The sequence below is a fragment of the Episyrphus balteatus genome, chromosome 2 (genome assembly GCF_945859705.1).
Source record: "Episyrphus balteatus chromosome 2, idEpiBalt1.1, whole genome shotgun sequence".
NCBI lineage: Eukaryota > Metazoa > Arthropoda > Insecta > Diptera > Syrphidae > Episyrphus > Episyrphus balteatus.
Genome location: NC_079135.1, coordinates 101,981,827 through 102,003,352, shown reverse-complemented (window position 1 = coordinate 102,003,352; position 21,526 = coordinate 101,981,827). Strand labels below are relative to the sequence as shown.

The 21,526-nt window shown below is 28.5% G+C and overlaps 1 protein-coding gene across 2 annotated transcripts in view; it reads right to left on the bottom strand.

The window, feature by feature from the left end:
- Positions 1–4,252: 4,252 nt before the first annotated feature.
- The window catches only part of LOC129912169 (uncharacterized), a 219,742-nt gene continuing 202,468 nt past the window's right edge, over positions 4,253–21,526 (bottom strand). For both annotated transcript variants that reach the window (XM_055990310.1, XM_055990311.1), the window contains 2 exons: positions 16,733–17,205; positions 4,253–7,705 (listed from right to left, as the gene is read on the bottom strand). In XM_055990310.1, coding sequence (XP_055846285.1) covers positions 5,067–7,705; positions 16,733–16,766 — 2,673 coding nt within the window. In that variant the 5' untranslated portion in view covers positions 16,767–17,205 and the 3' untranslated portion in view covers positions 4,253–5,066. The remainder of the gene's footprint in view (positions 7,706–16,732; positions 17,206–21,526) is intronic.

Genomic DNA, 21,526 nt, shown 5'->3' with positions numbered 1-21,526 from the left:
GAAATTTCTTCAAAATATCAAACTTTAAATTTGTATAAAAATTTTAACATTAGAATTACTTTAAGCAGCCGTGCAATTTATTTATGATAGTCCATGAACATTGTTTCCTCCAAGAAAAACCGAAGCTTAGTAAAATTCACTCTATAACGACGCGACGGGAGGTAAGAGTTAGCACAGGATAATAATATATCTACATAATATAAATTTATTGGTGCTGTAAATTGTAATGTAATAACTTACTGAGTTTCTAAATATTCTTTTTTCAGTAAGTTTTGAAATATAAAGTGTAGGGTGAGTTAGATTTTCTATTAAAATTTCCAAAAAATTAATTTGGACAAAGATTAGCGTAGGTAACTAAAATTTTGCTCATTATTCACCTGCTATAGTTTTTCATAATTTTCATAAACTCTTACTGCTTCTATTTCTTAGCTGAAAAGTAATGTTCCAAATTAACAATAAAAAAACACATTTTTTTTCTGTTTAATAACCATTTTCTTTTATTTTTCCCAATTTTCAATTGTCATTAAATTTTCTCTTTAACTATAGTACAAAATGCTTTTGGTTTTATTTTAAATTAATATTTTTTTTTTGTTTTTTTTTTTTTTAATTTTTTATAATGTACACTTATATATTCAAAATTATACTTAACGGAAAACTTATAATTTTTTTTCTAAATCATTTTTTTTTTCTATGATGATTCATAATAATATTTTTTTGTTTGTAATTTACATTTTTTAAAGTCAAGTCATTGTAGATATTTTGTTTTTTATAATAAATGTTTGATGTTTTTAATTTTTTTTGGTTTTTGTCATTTTGAAGAAGCTCACTTAAGATTTTTGAGAAGGTTATTGAAAAAACTTTTTTTGTTTGTTTAAAAAATTTTGTTTTGGTTTTAATATTTTTTTGTCATATGAATTTTTCACTATAGAGTTATTGGTTTTAAAAAATATTTATATTAGTTTTTTTTTTTTACATAGCTAAATGAATTGAAGTTTGATTTTAATTTTCGAATTCATTTTTATTTTTACTTAAATTTATAAATATGCAATCCCTCATAATTTATATTCTTTTTACATTTATTTTGTTTTTTTTTTGTTCTAAAAAAATATTTACAATTTTCATTTGTTTTTGTTTTAATTATGATATTTATTGTAATTATTAAGATAAATGCATTTTAATGTTTTTGTTTCATTTTTTTTTTTAATTTTAGAACTTATATTATTTATCTGAAGAATAATACAAGAAATTAATTTTGCTGTCTAGTGATATTATGTAAAGAATTTCTATGAAAATAAAATAGACCGTTTTTTAATAACTCAAAATTTTGAAGTAATATTTTCAACAGAGCATCAGAAAATTTTCAAATACAATAAAATGAGGTCTTGTAAGTATTAGGTAACCAACTAAAAAATCCATAAAAACTTTAACCAATTTTATTAAGAATCAATTTTTGCTAATTTATTTATATATTTTATTTTTTCTTGTTCTAAAATTTATTTGGACATTTTTTTGATAATTTTTTGTTTCCTTTAATTTTAAATTTATAATAAATTTTCTAATTTAACAGGTACTAATACTCTTTTATTTGAAATAAAAAAAAGCAAACATAAAATACATATATCCAAAATAAAAAAAAAATTGATACATTCTTTTTAATTTTTTTTATCATATTCATTTTGGCTTCTTAAAAAAAAAAAAAACATTTTTTGTTTAATTTATTTATGGAATTTGTTTGATTTAAAAACTAATTTTATTGACTTTATTTTGGCTGAATTGATTTTGTTTCACTTTTACTATCTACGATTTTATAACTTTTTTTATGATCGATTTTTTAAAAAAAATTGGTTGTATTTTTTGTTTATTTTGGAATTTATATCAACATTCATCATTAATGAAAAATTTACAATTTTGATTTTAATTTAATTTGTATTCAAGTGCAATGTGTTTAATTTCTTTTTTTTTATTATAATTATTATTATTTTCTTTTATTTAATTTTAATTTTGAGAAAGAAAAAAACTATTAATTTGTTTACATTTGAAGTTTGATACAAATTTTGTTCATAATAAAAATTGGATGGTGGCTTTTAACTAACAGAGCAAATATGGAATGTTCTATGAAATGCGTACAAATTCCAATTTATAATAAAATTATAAATCAAGTTTAGAAGAAAGCATTTCCAATTAAATAACTATATTCTAAGAAACCAGTAAATAGTTTCTGTGTTCACTGTTTACAATCTTTTCTACTCCTTTGAATGAAACTTGTTCTGTGTAGAAAATCAACAGTCGTTAATAACTCCTGTCTTATTTGAGAAAATAACCACGATACTGTGAGATAAAGTAATAGTAGGACTTTTTTGTAAAATAAATATAATGTGCGTTAAATTTGAGCAGGAGTGTAGTTTTGAAAATTTTTTCATATACATGAATCTGACAAGCAACTTTTTCATTTTTTTTTTTAATTCACACTGCGTTGTCACCAAAAATATGGTGAGAAAAGGTGAAAATTTAAACAAAATGTTCCCAGTTATTTAACTAATTTTTTCTTTCTACATAAGGTAGAAAAGTGATAACATGGAAAAATTAACATTTTGATTCGAATTTTCCAGCAGTTAAAAAATCTTGTGTAGTAGAAATTGAATAGATGACTTCAGACCTAAGATTGCAGTGATATTAAAGAAATCCAGATAATTTTATTCACAATAAATCTTAGGATGCAATTAACATTAAGTTACAATCTGCTATCAGGAGCATCTAATTTTCTTAAGTTTAACAGCAATGAAATCTTTCTCAAATAAAAACTAACGATTTTGGATTTTGAAAAAGTATGACCAAGAATCTTTGCACTTCTCTGTTGGAAGTTAATGTTGACGGAGATAATAGAACATTTTCAATTTGAAATAAATGTCTGAACTTTTTTGAAACCAAAAATATTCTGTGTAATCATTGGTTGTTGCGATATCGATGATCAAAGACAAAACGGTAAATCTTACGCTGAAAATTCGATGTCCCAACGAAAAGTGGTCAAATCAATATTTTTTAAAATAGGAACTTTAAAAAATGTTTTTTTTAAATCAGCTTTAAGTTGCTTTTTTAATCACTCTAATATACTACTTTTACCAAATATAATTAATTTTTGAACAATCTCTTAAAAAATGAATTTTTTTTAAGACTCTTTTTTTCTGATCATACAAACTCTATTTTGTTTCCAATTTCCTGAAAACTATTCGAGTTTATCGTGAAAAGCAATGAAACGCGTATAGAAAAGACATTCTTGAGGTATGTATTTTTCCGTAAATGGAAATTTGTAAACATGATAGCTTTTGTTAGGTTTCAAATTACTCAAATTTTCGAAAAACCCTTTGAGTGATTTCTATTTAAAAAGTCAAAAACATCAGTTTCGAATACGAAGTATAAAGAATTTAAGATTTGTTATTATTTTTTCTTGTGAATACTTGTGTTATTTAAAAAATAAAAATCAATAAAAAATGATTCTGCAAAAACTTATAGGTACAGTACTTATAGAATGTAAGTAGGTAGGTAGGTTTACAAAATAGCTTAGAATTAGCAATGAAGTTCTGTTTTCAACTGATTATTTTACTCTGTGAAAGCAAAGTGAGGGCAGCAAAGTCGTTAAGAGATTCGCTTTTAGATTAATTGGAATAACAAAAACTCATATTTAACAAGACCTCTTCAAAAACAGAAGGAAGCTTGAAAATTTTATTCTTTTTTTTTTAGACTTGACAATTTTGCGTTTAACTGTTTCAAAACTGAAGAACAACTAGTTCTGTACTTCCCATATTTAAACAATAAATAACACTATGCAATAAGCGTTTTGTTTTATTAAGTTTGATGAAATTTTGCAAAAGTCCGAAGGATTTTGGTCAAAAGTAAAAAATTTTCTATCACCTCTCGTTTGTGAGCCGTTCACGTTACAAAAACTAAATAATGGATTTGTTGCTACTTTTCGAACATTTCCCTAGCTTACAGTGATATTGTTTCAGGAACAAAATAATACTTTTTTAAAGGTTTTGGGTTGAATTGTTGAATTCGAATCCGAAATCAGAATTTTTCTATCAGTTCAAGTTATCGAGATATTCCTGTTATAAAATCTCAATAATTGATTTTTTTTATCCTAGTACTTGTATCACCCAAACTAATAAAAATGAGACCAGATTTGAAATCAGCAATGCCAAATAAGGAAAAAAAAAAACAGTTAAGAAACTTCATTAAAAATAGAAATATTGCAATTTTGTTTACCAGTTTTATCAATTTTAAAACGATGAAGAAAAATTAATGAGCTTGTATAGTTTTTTCGGGAAACCGACAAAGTTATGAATACCAGAGTTATGCGCGATAGAGTTACGCAAAGCCGAAGTTACGAAAAACCGAAGTTACGAAAAACCAGAATTATGAGCTATGAAACGATTTTTTTTTGGGTTGGCAACCATTGAGATGAACAATATACGGGAGGAACGTACCAAAAAGCTAGAGCGTATAGGTTGAGTCAAGGCAAGAAAAAATTGTATGGGACGAGGGTGTCCATTCCCCTCCGTTTAGCAGGGAAGGCGGATTTTCTAAAAAATGACTTAATTTAAAAAAAAAAATATTTAAAATCAACTGTTGCCAACCCAAAAACCACGTTTCATAGCTTTGGTGTTCATAACTCTGGTTTTTCATAATTTCGGTTTTTCGTAAATTCGGTCTTTCATAACTTCGGTTTTTCGTAACTTCGGTTTTTCGTAACTTCGTTTTTCCCTAATTTTGACGCGCGTAACTTTGTCGCGCATAACTCTGGTATTCATAACAACAACTTGTCGTACAAGACACATACAAATATTAAAAATGCCTTCCAGCCACACATCCAATTTAAAAACAAAAGAAACGAACAAAAAACAAAAAAAAAAATGCCATAACAGTATACTTTACAATTTTGCCCTAATTTAAATTTAATTTAATTTAGTTGTTTTTTTTTTTCCTACATTACGCTATGTGTTTTTATCATTTATACCACCTACATACATCTTGTCTGTCTTTATTTATTCCTACACACTATATAACTACTACTACAGTGATACAAAATCACTACCACCCTGCATTTCACTTTGGCCGCATGTTTGCGATTGTTTCGATGATGATGATGATGACGATGATGAGGACGAACCTGATGATGTTGTTGCACCATTTATTTCTTGCTGCTGTTGTTGCTGTGAATCCCTCTGGTGTTGTTGTTGTTGTTGCTGCTTATTATTGGGAAATGTAGTTGTCAGCGGGTTACCCTCATTAAATAACGTCTCATTCTCAAGCCTCTCCTCATCAGGCAGTGACAACGTCGAATTACCACTGGCTGTTATCCTTCGGCCCATATTGTCGTATTTCAAACAAGCACCACCTAAAGCTGAACTCTTCGCTCCCAACGACCGCATTTGACCACCAATGCACGTTAACGACGTTCCACCATCCGAGTCATTGGCATATGCCAACGGCGGAGGCGGAGGTCCTTTCATACAATTAACACACGTCGGTGCCTTTAGGCCACAATTACTCGAACAACTACTTCCGGTTGCCGTTCCACTGCTACTATTACTGCTACTGCTACACCTGCCGCCACCCCCTGACGCCGCCGATGTATGTTGCTGTTGTTGTTGTTGTTGTTGTTGTTGCTGTTGATGATGATGCAATGCATGCAACTGATGCTGATGTTGCTGTTGCTGCTGCATTTGTTGCTGCTGCTGCTGCTGCAAATGCTCCTGCTGATGATTGTACCCCTGACTGTAACTAGTATCCAAATTGTGATAACTCACAATCTCATCGTGTGGATATAAATTCGTCTGCACCGAAGGATCCTTTTTAAGTATACCCCGACGCTGATTGTTTCTGGGCAAAGTGGCAAATGACGACACATTAACTGGCAACATTGGCTGTTGCACCACTGAACTACTGCCACTGCTGCTACTTGCCGAACTACCATCCACCACTCGTTTCGGTATATTCAACAGGTCCGGATAGATGTTGATGTCGGAACTGTCAAGCATATCCTGTGTCACCGAAACGGATATAAATATATTTCCATATGCCGGATTGGTGACGACATTTGAACAGAATTCTGGTGGCGGTGGGAAGACTCCAACGTTGAGAGGGAATTCCTCAGGAATTTGATTCGGATTGGAATTCTGCAATCCGACAACTCCACATTGACCTTCCGCTGACATTAACTGTTGTTGTTGTTGTTGCTGTTGTCGATGTGACGGATGGCCGGATTGCATTGGAATACTGACCTGTTGATGATGAGGACCGATTCCTCGATGATGGTTCTCTACTGTGATTTCCATTGGCTCAAACCCAATTATGGATTCAGTCTTATTAATTACGGGGCCGTTGTTATCGATGCCTGCGCAGCTATCACCACGATCATTGGTTGTTGTGGTAATGCTCAAGTCTAGTAGTTTTTTCTCCTGATCGTTGAAACTGACGCTGCCTTTGATATTCTTATTTGGGTGTCGCCTCTGGCGCTGGGTTCTTTTGCAGAGGCAGACTACAAAAGATATTAGAATCAAAAGGAAAACGGTTCCGAAAGTGCCCATGATTAGTCCGAAGTACCAAAAAGTTTCAGGGGTCTTCACCAAAACATGCTGAACGATTTCAGTCAAGTAAATGCTTATGTTTTGACTTGCAGAGCCAACAACGTTCTGGGCGGCACATGAATAAGTTCCTGCATCGAAACTGGTCATATTGAAGACTGTCAAGTTGCTCCAAAGCTTGTCGCTAGTTATGCTATCCTGATCGAAAAGGACATTGTCGTTGTCAAGGATTTTTCCATTGAGTTCCCAAGACACTTCGGGCATAGGGTCTCCATAAACAAGACAGCTGAATGTAGTATTGCTTCCAATATCGATATTTTGAACATCTTCGTTGCTGAAAATTTCCACTCTTGGAGGACATCCGAATTGGGCTTCTTCCACAACTTCCCAGTGTTTGTCTTTGTGCTGATAAGGACCTTTGCAAGTTAGACTTATGCTGTTAAGTTTATTTTGGACATACCACGTTCGGAATTTTCTCAATTTGCAATTACATTGCCAAGGATTTTCATCCAATACTAGAGTCTTGAGATTGGTCATGTGTTGGAAGACATATTCCGACAAGCTTTCCAATAGATTGTTTTTGAGATATAGGAATTCTAACAAATTCAAATTAGCTAAAGCCATTGGATCAATATAACTAATCAGACAATCATGCAAATCTAATGTTCGCAAATGAGGCAGTATTGGAAATTGATAGGCTACAAGTTTTTTCAATGGATTACCATTTAAATAGAGTATTCGCAGCCTGTCATTGCCCATAAAAGTATCTTTATCGATCATTTCTATTTTATTATCACTCAAATCGATTTCAACTAATATTTTCAAATTCTTAAAAGTTTCCTTGTGTATGTATTGAATTTCGGATTTCTTCAGATATATTCGTTGTAAATTTAGCAGACCTAAATTGGTGAATTCTTCGCGGTTCAAATTTGGTATATGGTTGTCATTGAGAACGAGTACTTGCAGTTCGGTGCTAAGGGTAGTGGGTATGGTGGTCAATTCGAGAGAACTGCAGATGGCTGATTTTTTGCCATTGGTCCATTTGCAGGTGCAATTTGAGGCACAGCTTGCTGACCAGTCGTCACCCATGATCGGTGGGATGAGGGCCGTGAATAGAAGAGCAACTGGAATGAGAAAAAAAAAATACAAATTCAAAATTAATTGAGATGAAAAACAGGCACTTGTGTTTTATTAAGTGAAAATGAACTTTCATGTCCGATTTTTTTGGGAAAAGATTTTAGGAAAAAAAAAAAAAAAATCATTCTATCGTGAGTGAAGAAAAATTATATTTTTTTTAAAACTTGTTTTACTTCTCTAAATACATGAGGCATACCAAATTTGATGGAAAACGTTTAAACTGTTTTGAGAAAATTGCAATATTTACTTCGAAAAAAAAAAAATTAGTTTTTGATTGGAGGTACCTACACTCAAAAAATTTATTAGTAAAACGGCTACGAATGGCATTCGTAACAAAAATATTTGTGCATTGTACGCATATTCGTAAAATACACGCAGTATTCGTGCAGTAGAAATTTTACGAATGCATTAGTAATATTTTACGAATAACTGTAGTAATATCCACGAATTTATTCGTTCAATGTACTAATTTTATTCGTAAACAAAAATTAAACAACTTTTATTAGTACATTGTACGAATTATTGCGTACATATAACTAATAACATTCGTAAATTCTTCGTACGAATGCATTCGTAATTTCTTGCATTGTATTCGTAGTATTTACTAATAAATTCGTACTATTTACTAAGTAAATACTAATATTCGTAGAGAAATTTATTCGTAGGGTGCCTGTACGCATTATTCGTAGAATATAAGAATAATTCGTTGAGTGGTACCAAATTTGAACCGAAATATCCGTTGTTTCCGTTATTTGTTAATCATTTTCCATTCCTAAATAGCATCAAAAAGTTAGTTGCTATACGCGTGTCGTCGCTAGTAGATCGCCTATATTTCACGGAAAATATAATTAGATAATTTAGTAACATAAAGTTTGTAAAAATAGTGTTTGAAGTGATTACAGAACCAAGGATCGACTGAACAACCAGAATCACAACAAAAATCAGGTGAGTAATCTATGTTTAAGATTAAATCATTGTCCTTTATAGCTTATTTCATTTATCCTAATTTATTTTTTGCCTTTTAACTTTCATTTTAGAATATTCTTCCAACGTTTGCATCAAGAATTCATCAACAATCAGCTTTACCAATTGGCAAATGGCGGACCATATCAAAACCTCTCTGGTTAGAAGTACTTTTCTAAAATATTTATTGTAAGTATAGACATTCTTTCGAGCGATTTTCAATGTTATTATGTTTATGTATATATTTTCAGTGGTCTTCCAAGAAAAACAATACAAGAACACCAGGGAATACATGTGGTATAATATGTGTATGCAATAAATTATTATAGTTTTGAAGTACAGTTATATGCTTGGCACGGGTCGTTTGAACGCGACACTACTCGAAGTGTCTTGCACTCCATATGTTTTGATGCAGAAATGTTCCTTGGGGTCTAAATAGTAAGAAAAAAGCTTTTTTAAAATTTTCTATCGAGCTATTCGTTTTTTATGAGCTTAATAAGTTATGAAAAAACGTACTTTTACGTACTTTTTCACACGTTTTTGTTAATAACTCTGTTAATAATAATGGTAGAAACTCAAATAATGGCTCTATTTTTAGAAGAAATATGCCTCTTTTTAATGGCATTTCAATGAAATTAGTGGCATTTTTAGATCTTCAGATATTCGAATCTAAGTCCCATCATTTTTTCTGCCCAATTCGATTTCACTAATCAAAAAGTTTTTTTTTATAGAAGTCAGGGTATACTTTTCTAATGGTTTTTCGTATGCTGAACTCGAATCTGAAGTCAAAAAAATTCCATCACATCAAGTTTTTGAGATATTACAGTTAGAAAATCCAAAATACCCTTTTTTAACAGTTTTTGAGGTTATGTCATCTTGCGTGATAATTTTTTATAATTACATTTGTAGCGGTTTCTTAAAGAACTAAGTTTCTTCTTTTAAAATCCGTTTAAATCATTTCGATATCGCTTTTCTTCTCCGAGAAATCTTAAAATCAATTCAACATGTTTGGTGAATATTCTCTATGAAAAAAAATCTTATGTTCGTTTGGGTTTCATGGCAAATCGCTAAAAATTTTTGCATTCCTTTAAGTTTTTTTGTTAGTTTATGGGTAAGAAAATTTTTGACTAACCAAAAAACTTAAAGGAATGCAAAAATTTTTAGCGATTTGCCATGAAACCCAAACGAACATAAGATTTTTTTTCATAGAGAATATTCACCAAACATGTTGAATTGATTTTAAGATTTCTCGGAGAAGAAAAGCGATATCGAAATGATTTAAACGGATTTTAAAAGAAGAAACTTAGTTCTTTAAGAAACCGCTACAAATGTAATTATAAAAAATTATCACGCAAGATGACATAACCTCAAAAACTGTTAAAAAAGGGTATTTTGGATTTTCTAACTGTAATATCTCAAAAACTTGATGTGATGGAATTTTTTTGACTTCAGATTCGAGTTCAGCATACGAAAAACCATTAGAAAAGTATACCCTGACTTCTATAAAAAAAAACTTTTTGATTAGTGAAATCGAATTGGGCAGAAAAAATGATGGGACTTAGATTCGAATATCTGAAGATCTAAAAATGCCACTAATTTCATTGAAATGCCATTAAAAAGAGGCATATTTCTTCTAAAAATAGAGCCATTATTTGAGTTTCTACCATTATTATTAACAGAGTTATTAACAAAAACGTGTGAAAAAGTACGTAAAAGTACGTTTTTTCATAACTTATTAAGCTCATAAAAAACGAATAGCTCGATAGAAAATTTTAAAAAAGCTTTTTTCTTACTATTTAGACCCCAAGGAACATTTCTGCATCAAAACATATGGAGTGCAAGACACTTCGAGTAGTGTCGCGTTCAAACGACCCGTGTTGGGTAATTATTTCAACAATTAATATTTCAAGAAATTTCAGGAAAAAAACCAATGGCGGAAAGTTCTACAATAAATAACATTCGTGCATTATACGAATAGCACTGTACAATGTACGAATTATTAGTAAAGCCATTTGTAAATATTACAATGATATTCGTACAATATACGAATAGTGGTGTACAATGTACGAATGAATGAGAAAAGCATTAGTAAATACTACAAATTATTCGTGCAATGTACGAATGGGAATGTAAATCTACTAATAGTATTCGTACAATGTACGCATGATTTTCTACGAATACTAATAAAATATTCGTAAAAGTACTAATAAACGTCCATTTTACGAATAACATTCGTGGCTGAAAACCACGAATAAAATTCGTAGAATGTACGCAGTTATTAGTACTATTTACACATGAAATTTTTTGAGTGTATCCGTTCTTAAAAAATATTAGAAAAATGAAAAAAAAGGCCCTTGTAAATAAGTTAAATAATCATATATACAGTCTACACCAATTTATATAAATATTATGTTCCTTTTGGTGATAGAGTGTTTTTTATGTAATGGAGATAAAATAACAGCCAAAATCTAGTTTCAAATATGGTATTTAATTGAAATGTGCTAATGATGTCATATTTGGCGTAGAAAAAAAAATAAAATTTTATTTCTTAAGAATTTGTTTTAATGAAAACAAATAGCAAGCTAACTAAAGTATCAAAACGAAATACTTCTTTATTTCTACACTGAAAAAATTATTATTCTTAAAAACTATGAATCTTGTTCATAAACCAAAATTCATACATTTTTAAGAAAAATTCATTAAATTTAAGAACAAATTCTTAAAAAAAAAGTTTAGATTTAAGAAAAATTCATAAAATTTAAGAATCAGTTTTCATTAAAATTTTCCTATGGAACAAGTTTTTATGAATTTTTTTAAGAACAAATACGAAGGTTTATGAATAAATTCATAAGCTTCTAGCTCCAATTGTAAAGAATATTTTGCTAAATCTTAGAATCTGGACATACTTTTATGAATGAAATTCACTATTATTTTCCATTCAGTTGTATTTTGAGTTAAAATAATTTTTAAAATTGACTTTTTTAACTTCTAAAATTGAGAAAAATCTATTTTTAAAATTACATTTGTAAGGAGTTCATAAATTTTGTGTTTTTAAGTATTTTTTCTTAAAATGAATGTATTTTTTCATTAATTGAAAAATAACGAAAATTTTACCGTTATCCTGCATTCGGTATTGAGAACTTATTCTTAAAATCTAAGAATCTGTTCATACTTTTTAAGTTCGAAATTCATATTTTTCCAAAATTTAAGAATTAATTCTTTAATTTTATGAAAGTATACATATAATTTATGAAAAAATTCTTAACTTTTGAGTTTTTAAGTATATTTTCTTAAAGTCTATGTATGTAAGTGTTGCATGTTATTTAACTCCTTTAAATATTTAAATTTTGTTTTAATTTTGTTTTATTCTATATAATGATGTATCTACCTAAATTTTTTATATTGTGATCTTTCCCCAACTTATTCAATTTTGTATTGTTTTTTCTTTCAGCTGCAGAGCCTAATGCTGCCGGTTACAAAAAGGTAAAAGATAATTCTACCTCCTATTTCGATTTTTTGAACCAAATAGTACATAGTCATTTAACTAATATAAGCTTTTTTTATCTTTCCAGATGATGCATCAATTAAAAAAGAAAAATTAAATTAAAAAATAAATGTATAGTGACAGTGACCAATAAAACATTTTTATTACGTTTAAACTCAATCATTTCTTTTATTTTTAAAAATTATTTCATTTGTTTGTTTTAGATTTTGGGTTGTTTTCTTTGGCTGTTTGTTTGATTGGAATACAATTTTTTTCAGGAACAAATTAAATGCTTGGAATGGTAATGTATATTATATGCATCTATATAAATAAATGCATACATTTTAATGAAAAGTATATTACATTTTATGAAAACAATCATAAAACTTTAAGAAAAATTCATAGTTTTTATGATTTTTTTTCATAAAATTTAAGCAACATTTCATTCAATTTTTTGCAAAATTTAAAATTTAAGAAATAATCATAAAATATAAGAAACTTTTCTTAAAATTTGTTCTTAAATTATAGAAGAAAAAAAAAAAAAAAGATTTAAGAAATAATTCTTAAATTGTATGAATTTTTCTTAAAATCTAAGAAACTTTTCTTAAACATGCTCAAAACTTTTCGAATTCGTTTATGAACAGAATTCTTAAAATTTAAGAACTTATTCTTTATTTTTAAGAAAGATTCATTCCCTTATGATTTTTTTTTAAAAAAGATTCTTAAATTTAATGAATTTTTACATTGGCTCATTTGCCATGAATTTTTACATTAATTTAATGTACAAATTCATTAATTTTATGTACCTTTTTGGTTCAGTGTAATATATAAAAAAAAAGTAGGTTGTTACGAGTTAAAATATGGTCGTACGAACAATTTGGTTTATCAATTTTATTTTTTTTTGCGATTTTTAAATTGTAATAAAAAAATTATTTAAACGAATAAAAATTTCTGATGTTTGTAACAGCAGGTACCTCTCCAATACCTGTTTTTTTATTTCAACTTTTTCTTTTGACTCCTTATCAATTCTAATCAAACTTCTTCTATTGATGAATCAAGTTTTCGAACCGAAATGAACCATTTTGTACTTCAAAAGGTAGGGTAGAGTTGCCTAATTCCGGGCCTCTCCAGTAGCCGGCCACCTTTCAGAAAAATCGTTATAACTAGTGAATTTGTAGGATTTATTCCAAATTTTTGCTCTTATGCTGTTCGTTTAAATGTCCCTCCTAAAATAACAATATTCTTAATATTCTTGTTATTCAGTTTTCTTAGAAAAAATAACTTTTTGTGAAGTGATCCAATCGGGTATGGTTTTTTTGTAATTTTACTGCCGAAACCCACTATCGTAATTAATGTTTTGCGGAAACAATTTTAGAGCTAATGCTTTGAAGTGTTGTTTTTCTTATTAAATATATATTATTCTTCAAATAAAATATGTTTTTAACAGGAAAAATATACGAATTTTGGTAATTTTAAGGGGGGCCGGAGATAGAACACAAAAAAAAGCTTTAAAATTCAAGAGTTTCCTGTATTCGACCCCCTTTTATTGATAAAAGTTTAAAAAATGGGGAAAAATAGATACATTTTTTAATCATTTAATGTTATAACTTATTAACAATCAAAATTGTTTCTAAATTCTTAAAACACAAAGATTTAAATAAAAAACATTCAATTTATTTAAGCTTGACCTAATAAGGTCAGCGGCCGGAAACAGGACACTAGATGGCCGAAAATAGGAAACAAATGTCGGATTTAGGAGAATCAGACTTTTTTAGACAAAAATTAAATATTTTTGGGAAATATTATTAATTTTTTTTTTAACCATACCGAAAAATTAATAAATAAAGTACATTTTATTTCAAGAATTATTGGAAAATGTTGATAAATGACGTTTCTGTGCTTGATTTTATGAGACAAAATCCTTAAGAGGCCGGCTATTAGCAACTCTACCCTATACAAAAACTCGATTTATACTATTTTGGTAAAAAATTGTTTTAGTCACACAAGAACAAAGAAAATGTGATAAAATCAGGAGAATGCAGTTTTAATGAAATTTCTGGGAAAGCCATAAATTGAAGCTCATAATAAATTTATTGAACTGTTACGTCTTAACCCTTTCGAACCCAAGCTATGAAAATCAGTATTAAAAAATGTTTTTTCGGTATTATCGGGTCATAAACATCACAACTAAGAAATATGAATAGCAAAAAGTTATTTTCCAAAATAATAAATAGCAAAACTAATGTGTTTTTCTCATGTTACATGTAAGCAACATGCACTGCCTGTGACAACCAAAACAAGTCGGAGAGCTGAGAAAATAACTTTTTATGAAACTATAATGTATGCTACTTCTTCTAAGCAAAAAAACAAAACACTTTCTGCATTAACATTTTTTATATCTTTTTTTCAAAATTATGACCATTATAAAAAATTTTTTTTTGCAAAAAAAAAAAAAAATGTGAATTTCAGTCATTTTCTCGATAAAAAAAAATTAAAGGTATGATATTTGACTAACTTTTTGTAATAATCCAGTAACTAGGCATTATTATCTTTCAATTAAGCCATCGTAACCTAAAAAATTGTTTAATTTAATATTTTTTACGAATTTTTGAAAAATGTTACATGAGAGTAACGCTGGGTCCGAAAGCGTTAATTAACATTTTTAAGTGATTCTTGTAAAGGCTTTTTCAATTGATTTTTAAGGTCTTATGATCACAGTTCTTGCCACATGCAAGTTAATTTTCTCAAAAACGGTTAGCTACTTCACTTCTTTTAATGAAAACGAATTTTTTACAACTTCAATGGAATTTATTATAACTAAGTATATGGCCCATATCTAATACAAACTAAAATTAATAATCTTTTTTATCAAAAAACAAAACCGACTTCCATGGATCAAAACTGGGTTTTATGGTTTTTGTAATAGTTCCTATGGCTTTAACTGAACGAAATTGAAATGGGACCACATTGCAGCCACCAGCTTTACAATACAAAAAGAATTATCAAAATTGGTTCACTCAGTCCAAAGAAGTTATGAGGTAACAAACATAAAAGAATACCTCCTCCTTTTTGGAAGTCGGTAAAAAATTTTCAAAAAGGAACAACATTTTAGGACTTCTAAAAATGCTTGTTTTTTTTTTTTTTTTTTTTTTAAACCATCATAAAGAAAAAAAAAATTTTTTTTGATAAGTTGAATTTTTGTGTGTTTAATTTCAAAAATATGAAAAAAAAAAAAAAATAAGTTGTAAGCCAATAAATTTCGGCAATCCGAGTCGTCACGTTAACAAAAATTAAATACTTTCAAAAATGTTCACAACTTAAATACAGTTAAAATCCCCAACGATTGATTATGTTTTTGGTAAATAGGATAAGCTAGTGTACATTATTTGACACCGGGGAAGACTTGACCTTGCGTTTTTCAGTATGATCATGACCTTAATAAAATGCAAGATTGGGTGGGTAGCACGTACTTGCTCTTATCGTGAATGTAACTCTAATGTTAAAGCTTTTAATTGAACAAAATTAGGGAAAATAACTTGATTTTTTTAAAGAATTCCATATAATTCAGTCAAATAAGAGTTTCACCTCGGAATGAATGCTAATAGAAATTTTTTTGCTCAAAACCTTCGTTTTGGCATTCTTTAACATACCTCAAAAGTCTAGAAAAATCTCATGTCCACAAGTCGCGATTTTCAAGGTCAAATCTTGGTTCATTCTTGGAATTAGTGCTAATAGCGTAATTTTTTTGTTTCTATCTTTGTTTGGATATTCTATAACTTATGTCAAAAATCTAAAAAAATCTCATTTTCTAATTTTCCTGGTACTGATTTTCAAAAAATAAAATGAAATATTTCTTAAAAACTTCTTAAAATATAACGATTGTTTTAACGTTTCTAGATTTTTTTTTTTAATTTGGTAAAGTTAATTTTTATGAAACTATGTAGGTATTAAAATATTTTGAATAGCTCCCATTAAATGGATGAGTGTAATATAACTGTTCTGAACTACTGCAATTTCCTCCAAAATGGCTATATCGGTTTTCATAAAAAAAATCATGTTTTCCTTTTTGGCCTATCTTTTAATGATTTTTTTAAGTCATTATCAAGGGAGAACTATCTACTTTAATTTAACATTAATATGAATAAAAAAAAAACTTTTATTGAAAAAGAATTAAAAAAAAAAAAACATAAATTGTCAACAGTAGGGGTTTAAATAAGGACTCATACATCGCGAGTTTGATTCTTCGTATTGAATTTTGATTTATTTTTGGTTTTGCGTAAAGTGCAAATGAGCACATTGAAATTTATATCTCTATACTTTTTTTGGTTGATCCTAAGGGAAGTGCATCTTACTAAAAGTACCTGTTTATGCACAACCTACCCTAAATGTGTGCCAAAAACTAACCAAATCGTTGACCCAACAATTGAAAAAAACCTTGTAAGCTATATTAAAAACATTTGTTTTACAAATTACTATTCCCTCATATATGTTCTTTCTACATATTTAGGCAAAAATGAATAATTTTAGTAAACATAAATTAAATTTTAATACAAATGAATATCCTTACCTGACAAGCGAATTGCAACGCAATATATTTTCATATTGATAACATTTAGTTGTATATCCTTGATCCTTTCAACTATGAAACTGCATTTTCCAATTTAATGTTCCACTTCCACTCCAATTCTTCAAATCCAAATACAAACACACATCAAAACACGTTCAACTCTCGGTACTCTTCGCATCCGTAGCCTCGTTGTGCTCTTGCTTCTATAGGTATTGTATTTCTATGCCACATGCAATAGAAAGGTAGATACAGCTGAAAAGTTTCTCACATGACTTAGGCGCTAAAACTGCAATTGAATAATTTCACTGTGGTGTGCATCCTTTCTATTTCGTGCGAAGAATCGATTCGAAGCCAGCATCCGTAAATATTCTTTTTGATTTGATGCTTTGAATTCGTGAATCTGCTTATTTCAACAATTTATTTAAGCTCAAAAAACCAAGAGCAGTAGTTTTCTGTTTCAATTATGGTTGCAGCTGGAAATACAAAAAAAAAAAAATACAAAATTTTGTATTACTTTTACGAAAAGCCACACCAAGGATAATTACATTTTCCTATCAATAAAAATTCCAAAGTAAAAGGAAAACACATAAAATAACACAGCAGTAAGCATTATTTACTGTGAATTCTTGTTAATTAAAAGTTCAAAGAATTATAAGGGTTTTAAAAAAACTTACTATATACAAGATGAAAAAAAAAACAAACAATATCCTTTCCCTATCCCAATGGTCCTTCAATTCTCTTCTCTCGTCGGCATCGTCGTTGCGCTATACAAACGCACAACGAAATCCTTTGATTCATTTCCGGCGGAAGGGAGCCAATGTTAAATAAAACAAAAAAGGATCCATTTGTGTTAATTAAGGGAATGTCAACGGAATATTTAAAAGAATTTCCAACGCGATGGCATAAGCGTAATGGTCGAGAGAGAGTGAGTTTGCCTATCCAAAGAGCATCACGTAAAGGGTTTTTTTCCTTTTTGTTTAAAAATAAAAAAAAAAAAAAATACAATGTTTTCTTGTGTAAATATTAATTTTTATATTATAATACTTTTTTTTGTATTTTTAAAAGTTCTGTTTATGACAAGGCATAGAGGTAGGTATAGATAGAAATGTAAAATATTATAATGGTCAGAATTCAGGAGTTATATCAATTCATTAAATTTAGATATGATCTGATTATTTTATGGGAGTATATTTTCAAAGCATATTTTAATGTTTTCTTTTGTTTTTGTAATTCACCCACATAATAAAATCACTCGTTTTTTTGTTAAATATGTCAATTAGAATATTTTATGAAATCAAACATTTTAGTGAGGGCTTTTTTAGCTGGAAAAATATGTTGAAAGCCTCGAAATGGGAGACAAGATGACACATTTTTGTTCGTAGAATTCGATTATATTAAGTATTTTCCGTATTCAATATCATTAAACATATTTTAGAATTCCAGTAGTTTGTCATTATTCAGGTTAAAATTAGGTAACTGAACTCTAGATTCGAAAAAAGGGTTATTACCATTTTATGTCACATTTTCAGCTTCAAATTGATGAGATGGTATTATGGAGGATATTTAAAACCATTCGTATCGACAATAGCGACCTTAAAAGATGTCATAGGTATTTCAAAAATACTGTTTTTTTTCGATAATCAAGTGAATTTCAGTGAAAATGATTAACGTTACATCGAAACGAAACGTTAAAACTAGTGATGGGAACTATCGAATAAAAACTATCAAACTATCGATAGTTGTAAAATATTCATTCATTCGATAGTTTTAAATCATTCATTCATTCATTCATTTAGTTACTATTTTCATTCGAATAGTTTTTTTAATTCGATAGTTTAGTTACTATTTTCATTTGAATAGTTTTTTAATACGATAGTTTTTTCATTCAAATAGTTTTCTTATTCGATAGTTTGTTCGATAGTTTTTATTCGATAGTTTTATTCGATAGTTTTTATTCGAATGAATAAATGAATGAATGAATGAATGAACTATTCGATAGTTCAAATCATTCAGTTACTAACTATCGATAGTTAAAATCATTCGATAGTTCCAATCACTAGTTCCAACGTTGCACAGAAATTATATCTTAAAAGCGTGTAAATAGTATAGGATTTTTATTTTGTATTAAAATTAAAAAATTTTGAATTTTCAATCTTGTCCATAAAAAAAAACTAAATTGGTAAGAACATCAGTAAACTCAATACAAGTGATATAATGTTACTTTAAGAAAAATAAAATGCACTGGGACCAACCAGCCATATACCTAGCTTCAATTTTAAAATTTTGTATGACAAAATTTATGGAATAATTAAATTTTTGACATTTTCTAGAATAAATTATTTAAACAAATTATACAAGCTTGTTTTTATAATTTATTAAACACCGTTTAATATGATTTGTACCACGAATCGAAATATTATCTATTATTTAGTTTCATCGATAAAAAAATGAAAATTTTTTTTGGATTAAAAAATTTCTATCATTCTTCAAAACCAAAGTTTGGTACCCATGCCATGTTCAACAAAATTTATACCTACAAAAATTTAAATTCGAATTTTTGTTAACAAAAAATTGATTTTTCAAAACTAAATTTAAAATATTATTAAAAATTCAAAATTATATTTATATGTTTATAAAAATTAAATATACTCGTAAGGGTTCAATAAACGCATTTGAAACTAAAATTTCGTTGAAATTGTCTAATTTGTTCACGAGAAATATAGAAATAAAAAACGGTTCTATGGCAGATAATGTATATCGGTTCAAAAAATAATTATTGTTTTTCCGCTTCTTTACACACACAAGTTTTAAACAACATCTAAACTCTGTTCTCTTTATTTCTTGTCCTTAGAAAATAAAATGCTATGACTGGATTGCACGAACTTGCTCTTATTATTCAAGTTGCTAACATTGTTAAGATAAAATACCTATACAAATTTTGAAAATGTACAAAAAATAAAAAAAAAAACATCATCCTAAATTTAACTGAGCTACAAAACAAGTATACAGTAGACGTGCAGTGTAACGAATACCCGATGTATCTAATTTCGATATAACGAAAGTTTTTTAAAATTTACTGTAACATCTCTAAATAGCGAACGATGGTCACAAATTGCTATCCGATATAACGTATCAGATCATCGTTTTTATTTGCTTTACACAAAAGCATCAGGATCTCGTAAGGCTTACAAATACAATGACCTAATTTGAATCACGGGAATAATAAAACATAGCTATTGAAACCAATTTAGATGAACAAACTCTTTGCAAAACCGTTGAACCTAGTTCTGAAAGCAAAGGTGAGCAGACTGTCAGTAGGAATGTTACTGCAAAAAAAAAAGCACGTGGAAGCTGCCAGTTTCTTATCATTTATTCTCCGATGGGAACAAAAAGTGAGAGTTGATATGGCTTAATTGTTTAATATTAAGAAAAAGCTAAACTGATTGAAATCTCATCTTGAAGGGAGAGAGTGTCGTTAAGTAATTAAGTAAATAAATTTATCAATCATTTATTCTTGTTTTAAATTGAAAAGAGGATCAATATACGGAACGCTCTCGATATAGTGAATGACGTCGAACATTATATCATTCGTTATACTGGACGGACACTGCATGCAGTTTAATTTCCAAATTGTAATACCGTATTTAAAACTATTTTTTATAAATTTTTAAATAAAATTGTTATGCCATTTTGTAGAAATTACCAATCAACACCCAAAACTAAAATTTCAGAAAAGTTTTTCCTGTGGCCAAATTCCGCAAGTTGAACTTTTTTTGTGAGTTTTTCTCTGCTTTGTTCGCAATGCAATTTAGACGTTTTTTCGTGTACACAATCAGGAACTCAATCAAATTTGTCAAAAAAAAAATTAAAAACCAAAAATTATTTTTTGTAAATTTTATTTTTTTATTTAGGTATGATAAAATCATATTGGTACATAAATTCTTTCGTATAAAAAAAAAACTCATCTAAAAATATTCATTAATAGATAGACCTTGTCTAAACACTAATATTTTAACTTTTTTAACCAAATCCTTGGATCTGTTTTCGAGAAAATTTAACTTACAAAATTGATCTGCATATACGAGAAACCGACGAAGTTATGAATATCAGAGTTATGTGCGACAGAGTTATGCGGGTAAGAGTTACGGGGGGAATAGAAACCCCCGTCTTATAAAATTTTTTCTTTTGTCTTGACTGAACCTACACAATCTAGCTTTTTGGTACTTTCCTCCCGTATATCGTTCCTCTCAATTATTACCAACCCAAAAATTACGTTTCATAGCTTTGGTGTTCCTAACTTCCGTCTTTCATAACTTCGGTTTTTCATAACTTTGACGATCATTACTTCATTAATTACTAATTCTAGATATACAGATCAGATATTTTAATACGACAAAACAAAAAATCTAGACTTTGAAGGGAAATCTGTCAAAATGAAAAATGTATTTTTAATTTTTTACCATTTAATACCTATCATTTTTTACGTTTTTTACTTCTTTCATTCTTATTTACACAAAAAATTTAAAAAACAGTTTTTAACAACAAAACGTCCAACAGTTATTGTTTTTTTTATTTTCAAAACAAAGTTTGATATTTTTAAAATAAACAGATCATTGTGAAGTAAAACAAATCATGGCATTAGACTAAAATGTTTTATTTAATTTAAGCTTCATCTCAATAAGAACAAATAAGTTTATATAAAAGCAAAGTCTATAATAAGTCGAACAACCATAACCTTAAAAAAGAACAACCTTTGAATCGTTTTTCTGATCCTACAAAAATACCCAAAATAAA